The sequence below is a fragment of the Akebia trifoliata genome, chromosome 14 (genome assembly GCF_017979445.1).
Source record: "Akebia trifoliata isolate Shusen 1 chromosome 14, ASM1797944v1, whole genome shotgun sequence".
In the NCBI taxonomy this organism is placed as follows: domain Eukaryota; kingdom Viridiplantae; phylum Streptophyta; class Magnoliopsida; order Ranunculales; family Lardizabalaceae; genus Akebia; species Akebia trifoliata.
Genome location: NC_141388.1, coordinates 9,955,847 through 9,963,686, shown reverse-complemented (window position 1 = coordinate 9,963,686; position 7,840 = coordinate 9,955,847). Strand labels below are relative to the sequence as shown.

General features: G+C 31.5%; 2 protein-coding genes across 2 annotated transcripts; one reads left to right on the top strand and one right to left on the bottom strand.

Annotated features, from left to right (window-relative positions):
* Positions 1–1,277: 1,277 nt before the first annotated feature.
* Positions 1,278–2,076, bottom strand: LOC147386137 (17.3 kDa class I heat shock protein-like). Its single transcript, XM_086424146.1, has one exon. It carries the CDS (start codon positions 1,975–1,977, stop codon positions 1,498–1,500), a length of 480 nt encoding a protein of 159 aa, XP_086280272.1. The 5' UTR covers positions 1,978–2,076; the 3' UTR covers positions 1,278–1,497.
* A 4,694-nt stretch (positions 2,077–6,770) lies between these two features.
* Positions 6,771–7,525, top strand: LOC147386136 (17.3 kDa class I heat shock protein-like). Its single transcript, XM_086424195.1, has one exon. It carries the CDS (start codon positions 6,897–6,899, stop codon positions 7,371–7,373), a length of 477 nt encoding a protein of 158 aa, XP_086280321.1. The 5' UTR covers positions 6,771–6,896; the 3' UTR covers positions 7,374–7,525.
* Positions 7,526–7,840: the final 315 nt, after the last annotated feature.

The following is a 7,840-nucleotide window of genomic DNA, read 5'->3' as shown; positions in this document are numbered from 1 at the left end:
GCTTAAAATGAGTTACTCTTTTAAAAATTTATTAATTTTAACTAAGCTAAATTTTTTTTTTTGAAAAAAAAAATTATTAATTCATATCTTTAATATAACAAATAATAATGAAGTTAATAATTTTGTTGATAATAATTTTTATTTTTGTAAAACAATTTTTTTTAATAATGATTTGAAATATTTTTTTCTCATACCATCTTGAGATTGGAATCGATGGGTACTTTTGATTTTTGATGGTTCCTATTCCATTTATTTTGAAACTAAATTGAAATCAACAAGAACCGAAATCGAATTAAATATCATAATTACCGTTCTAAGTTCCTTAAGAATTGACCCATTAACAAACATCCCTAGCTTGGAGTGGATTCTAAACGCATCATTTGTGGCATCCAAAAAACATGATTTGATACCACAGGTTATACTCAACAAAATTCTAACTTCAAACTTTTTTTTCAAAAATAAAAATTAATTTTCTCTATGAATTTCTAATTTTAAATTTGAGAGTTTAGTAATCATTCATTTTAACACCTATGACCAAGCTCAAAGAGTTTTATTTTTTATTTATTTTTATTTTTATTTTTTATTTTTTTTATGAAATCTAAAGGCTGGTATTTGATTGCCAATTTTGATAATCCATGTGGGTCCAACAATAAGATTTGAACTCTTACTAAATTAATAATGCTAGCCTGATTCATAAAAATAAGGTATATTCAATAACTAAAAAAAAGGTACGTTTGATAACAAACTTGATAGAGTAAGAGAGTTTTTTTAATAAAATTGATAAAAAAAACTATTTATCAAAATTGGTTGAAAAATGATCTACATTAAACCCTTAGGTTGAAAGAGACTTGAATCAAAATCGTGATGGTACACACATTTCTCATCATATTTACCTTGGGGTTTTTCTTCCAAAGAACCTTTTTTTTTCTCAATTTGAATAAATCCCATAAACTCAGATTAGAGGCCATTTGCTTGTTAATGAAACCAACAGCACCCAAGAACACCCAAGAAACAGGGAGTTTAAATAAAAATAACAGAAAGTTAATTGAGATAGACTGGGGGAAAGGTTCAATAATTTTATTATAATTATTAGACATTCAAATTTACAAGAACATTATAATTTTATCACAAAATTTATCTACTTATAAAGATTTCCTAGACAAATTGATCCAACATTACGGTTTACCAATGAAGCTGATGATTCATCACGTTGTAGATCAATATGACAATGCAATTTCTCTTCCCGAAATAAAAAAAAGGAAAAAAAAGAAATCTAATTATTAATTTTAAGTAATATAAATTTTTTATTGCTTTAGCAGTTTAACTAACAACACTAACACACGAACACCCTCAAAAAGCCCAGCGGGGCCTCTTCAACACATTCACAAACAACTCGCACACTCACACATTAACAAATTCACTGGAATTTCATTTTATTTTATTTATTTATTCCATTGGTGACAATTAATTATCTAACTTTTCTTGAACTTTAGCCTCTCAGCCTGAGATCTCAATCGCCTTGACATCAGGTTTCTTCATCACCTCCTCCTTGGGAACAGTAACAGTGAGAACCCCATTTTCCATAGATGCCTTCACTTGATCCACCTTCGCATTCTCTGGCAATCTGAATCGTCGGATGAATTTCCCACTACTACGCTCCACACGATGCCACTTGTCATTTTTCTCTTCGTGTTCCTTGCTCCTCTCTCCACTTATCTGTAGAACTCTTCCTTCTTCAACTTCTACCTTCACTTCTTCCTTCTTAATCCCAGGAAGATCTGCCTTAAACACATGAGCTTCGGGTGTCTCCTTCCAATCGATACGAGTGTTGGCCAATTGTGCTGTCTCGTTAGATGATTGAGGAAGAGAGGTAGAGAGTGTGAAGGGCAAATCCTGGAATGGATCCCAAATGTCTAGAGAGAATGGATCGAGAACGTTGCTCCTCCTTCCACCGAGGATGCTTGGAATGATCGACATGTTTGGATTTTGTTGAAATTGAAACTGAAATTGAAAAAAACGAGAAATTTGATAACTTTTGCAGAGGCTTTCGGACGCTAAGTGGTTGATTTGATGTTCGACTGTCCTACACGATTGGATGGATCCGTTATTTATAGAAGGGGAAAGAAGATTCAAGACGTTATCTCGATACTTCTCGCGTTTTTCGTTAAGTTCAACGAACCTTCTACAACCACGTGTCTTTCTGGACCTAGCAAGTTCGATGTGGTTCTTTTCTGGAAAAATCGCAGCCATAGATAGAGTTATTTGAGTATCCTCCCTTCATCAAAAGTTTGATGTAACGCTACTTCTAAATGCCACATTGCAAACTTGTATCGAGATCTGATCCAATAGTGCCTAGCCATCTCGTTCTGGATCTACACACTGGAAAATAGATCAAAAGAAAATAAAAAAGGCTCTTTCAGATTCTTGAAAGTTGAGTTCTTGAGGTTCAATTTGTTACAAGGCAAATTTTTCATGGAAAAGACCAACTCCTAACTGAAAATCAATGGCCATTGCACCGCTGCATTAGATGATGAGGTACTCAACATACTTATCCTACAACAGCTTGTACTTGTTCATCTAAATCTTCAACCATGCTTTTGAGTTTCCATTGAAATGCAACATAGCTCCCTTCTCAATCAACTGAGGATCAACATTCTTGTTGCCCAATCCCAACGCATGCCATCTAAAATCCAATGGTTGAGTCAATCCATAAAAAGTCATCAACAACCTAAGTGGTAAAGTACCGAGCTCCACAATGTTTGGTCAACATTTTTTCTTGCAAATAGTGGTAGATGCCAGTCACATTACTTTTCTACCACTTAACCAAATCGAAAATACTCATCCCAAACGCCCATCCACACGCATCAAGATCGAAATGTGCACGTATTAGGGGATGTGTGAGTAGTTCAAGTATTTTTGTGTATGAATATGTGTCTGTGTTATCCGAGCTCAACCTAATCTCGATATACGTTTGGGTTATAATATTATTTGAGCAGTCAAGGTTTTGATCAACTTTAACTATTCTTGATTCTCATGTTCCCTTATTTGATTTGGTGTTTATCGAAGTATATTTTCTTTTAGATGGATGATTTTGATAAGAATGCATTATAATGAAATAGTTGGAGAGATTTTGAATTCAACAAATCGAATAAGTAAAAAATATGATGTCTTATCCTAAAGTAGGCCTTGAAGTTGCCCTTATTATAAAAAAAGTTCATTTTCTTTTTTTATTCTCATTAATTAGTGTAATATGAAAGTAAGACTTTCCCAAGGGTTTTCTTACATACATGATAACCATGAGTATTTCTTGATTTTTATAAAATGTTAATTTTAAGTGTGATACTAAACGTATGTATATGTGTGTACATGATGATCCTTTTTTGATAACTCTTGTTGTCCAAGCTTTGCTCCTAGGCATTTTATCATGAAATATGCTTATTTATTTATTTTTTTCATGTCAATATGTATTCTCTAATAACAAATATGAAAAAGAACAAATAAGTTGCATCATAAAATGACAAAGGTAAAGCACATTGGAGCCCGTATTTACACAAAGCCTTTGTTGAAATATGTGTCGAAACAATCGCACAAGACCGTAAGAATTACTCAACTCTAGACAAGTTAGGATGGAAGTTTGTTCGAAGTGAATTTTTTAAGAAATGGAATTTCAATTCAAACAAAGAAAATTCAAAAGTAATTGGAACAAAACAAAATTAGATTGAAAGGCTTAGTCCAATCTAATAAGTGTAACTAGAATTGGTTGGAATGGTTATTCTATTATCATGAGCGATAAATGATGGAATATTTATTTTACTTATTTATAAAGGGACATCTATTAATAATATTCAACATTTTTTATAACAACATCCTAAAGATAATAAGCATCGTTATAAGGCATTGGAGCACAAAAATGAGTTGGACAAGCTATTTGGTACTATTACAGCTACCAAATCTCATATTTGATCATCTGTTATGATGAACATGACGAATGAATCAATTGCTGATGATGTTGATGTAGATACATTTCATCGACACAGGAAATTGACTTCCAACTCATCCTACTTACGATGGATATTGATGAGTCATCAAGTCCAAAACTACTACAAAGAAGGTCGTCAATGAATGATGACTCTAGATCAAAATGCAAAAAGGAAGGAAAAGATAAGTTCTTCAAGATTGAATTTAGTAGTTGGTGGATCTTTTTCAATCAAAAATTCATTGGGAAGTTCTAAACGAAAAAAAAAAAATTTTACTCCCGATAAATGCATGGTACTTCTTAATGAATTAGCCTATGAGATCCTTTTAGGTAGCGATCGATATTGTCATACAATTTCAAAGTTCATTTAGAGTGTGGATTTCATAAATGCCTTTTATAACATGGTGACAAAGGATGTTTGCCTATCGTATCTTGATTTTGAATACTGTCGTTATCGTGACGATCAATAAGGGGTGTAGTATTTTTTTTTTTTTTTTTGTAATATATGTGATTGGTAAAACGATATTTATTTCAATGATTATGATTTGAATTTATTTTGTATGGATTATGTCTATGTGATTGGTTGAGGCTTATGATTTATGGTTTATAGATTATGATTTGCTATTAAAAATCTTTGTTTTGCTGATGTACGTGGTTGTTTATAAATTAATTATATTTATGTGATTATTTATTTGATTCTTTATGGAATAATATTATTTATTAATTATGTAAACAGAAACAAGATAGACTTGAAAGATTTAGATGATGAGATTATTTGTATGATTGCACTTACTGCAACAAATCATTATTGTATGATTCAGAAAAATAAATTAATTTGACAATCTAAGACTAATTGTAACTTTATTGGACAAAATTATATAAACTATATTTTATTTCAAAATAATGCAATATGTCATAGACAATTTCGAATGGAGAAATATGTATTCAAAAAATTATGCAAAACTCTACACACGATAAGGTAAAACTCGAAAGAACAAGAAACACTAAAGATATTATGACAAATGAGGGCATGAGAAATGTTGGTGATTGATTTCAATATTTCAAAGAAATTGTGAATAGACACTTTCATAGAATCTTAAAAGTTGTCATTGAATTGTGTAAAACTCTCATTATGCCTTTTTTTTTATTGAGATACATCTTTAAATTCACACAAATCGAAGATTCTGACCCTTATTTAAAGTAATTTTAAAGTTAAATTCATAAATATTTTTAATCTTTAATCTTTAATTTAAAATTTTACACAATATAAATGATTGTGAGGGAATGATTGATGGAACTCACATTGGGGCACATGTTCTCGTAACGAATCAATTTTAATATTTAGGTTAAAAGGGTATAACATAAAATGTAATGGTTGTATGCTCTTTTGATATATTCTTCATATATGTAATTATTGGTCGGGAGGGATAAGTAAATGACGCAAACATGTTCTTGAAAATCATAAATAATCATAATTCAAGATTTCCTTATCTTCCATCAGGTTGGTATTCAAAATTTTACTTATAAACACACTCAATTATACATTATGTATTTAAAGTAATGAAAATATTATTCATTTGTAGACAAATATTATTTTATTGAATCTGGCTACCCATTGATAGATAGGTACATGACACCATATAGGGGTGTCTATTACCATTCATAAAACTTTCAGAGGTATGCATGGCAAAAAGAGAAGAAAAAATTATTTAATCATCTTCATTTCTTATTGTGCAATGTCATAGAGATGTATTTTGGGGTATTAAAGGCAAGCTCGACAATTCTTAAGGACATGCATACATATTTCATTGATATACAAAGAGACATCGTCATTGCTTACATAAGATTACATAATTTTATTTAAAAAGAAGCTTTGACAAATGTTGAGTTTGTCATATATGATGAAGTAGATTATATAGATGAAATCGTCCTTAAAAGTATAAATGAACCTAGACCCTTGAGATGTTCATAACGGGAAGGACACAGATAAATATAACGTATAAAAGAAGTTATGGATAAAACTATAAAAGAAACGTATAATCGACGTGATATATAGTTAAATAATTTTATGACTTAGAAATTACTATTAACTTAAACAATTTATATATTTGGGTGAATTCAATATATTTCTACTATATGAACATCTTTGTTTACTAATACGACGATCACATTTATATTTTATTGTTAAATATTTTTTTATTTAACATTTGTTAGTGTGATTATTACAGTTTATTATGCATTTTTATTACTCTTATGGATGAGAGATGGGATTGCATACTTCCAACACAAAAAGTAATAAATGTAGACAATTTTATAAGTCTCCATCATAGAATGTAATGAATAATTTGCATTAATTTGTACCAGTCATAAATATGATATTACATCTACAATCACAATCACTGACCAAGGTCAGGTGGCATCCCAATTTATGCCATGTGGCATTTTTAGAGACCCACTGACCGTATGGATATGTGGCCCATAACTTGGTGAACTTACATACCAAAAATCATAGTGTTTGATAATTTGTATAGACTAGATCTAGTCTCTTGAAAAAGAAAATAAATCCAACGATTAAAAATCATTCTTAAGACAATGCTATAATCATTGGATGCACATTATCTATTGTTTATGGCATTGTCTTAAAGTGTAATTTACCCTTAAAAAAACATCGAACTTTCTGGACCATAACGACACGGCTGAGTAGTGGACTCACGGAGGTTGTAGAAGGTTCAGCGAAGGGTCGAGATAAGTTCTGGATTCCTCTTTCCTTTTCTATAAATAACGGATCCTTCCCTTTGGTTGGTAGTCAACTATCGATTCGATATTTTTGAAAAACTAACCCAAAAGCAACCAATTTTCGATTTACCGCTCGTTCTCGTTTTCAATTTCATTCATAATTCAATTTTAGCACAATCCAAAAATGTCGATCATTCCCAGAATTTTTGGTGGAAGGAGGAGCAACGTTTTCGATCCATTCTCTCTAGACGTTTGGGATCCATTCCAGGATTTCCCCTTAACACTCTCTACCTCTCGTACTCATTCATCCAACGAGACATCACAAATCGCCAACACTCGCATCGATTGGAAGGAAACACCAGAAGCCCATGTGTTTAAGGCAGATCTTCCAGGGATCAAGAAGGAAGAAGTGAAAGTAGAAGTTGAAGAAGGAAGAGTTCTACAGATAAGTGGAGAGAGAAACATAGAAAAGGAGGAGAAGAAGGATACGTGGCACAGAGTCGAACGCAGCAGTGGAACATTCGTCCGTAGATTTAGATTGCCAGAGAATGCGAAGGTGGATCAAGTAAAGGCTTCTATGGAAAATGGGGTTCTTACTGTTACTGTTCCAAAGAAGGAGGCGAAGAAACCTGATGTCAAGGCGATTGAGATCTCTGGCTAATTGACTATTATTTGAGAAATTTAATGTGTTAGGATGGTCTGTGTGTAATGGTTTTAGTGGTTTTGTTGTCAATGTGATCTTGTGTCTTGTGTTAAAGACCTATTATTATTATACTTTACTACTAAAAATAATATTTTTTTAATTTTGGAGAATTGTTCTGATTCTGATCGTATCCCTGATTCAATCTCTTTTTCTTTTAATTTTTTCTATCTAATTTGACAATCAGAGACTAATTAGCTTACTGTTGATGTCTAGAGGGAAAGCAATTGATTGGAGCAGACTCGTTAGAAATGATTATAATGTGTGATAAAAAATCATTAAAAGGTACTTCATCAAACATTTTATGAGGCCTTCAAATTGCATGAGAAAATCAGTGGAAAATATTTTTTTTAGAAAAAAAAATTTGAGTGCTGATTTTTGAACTCAATCTGATAGGGGGATTCGAAATTCACCAACGTGGCATGGGC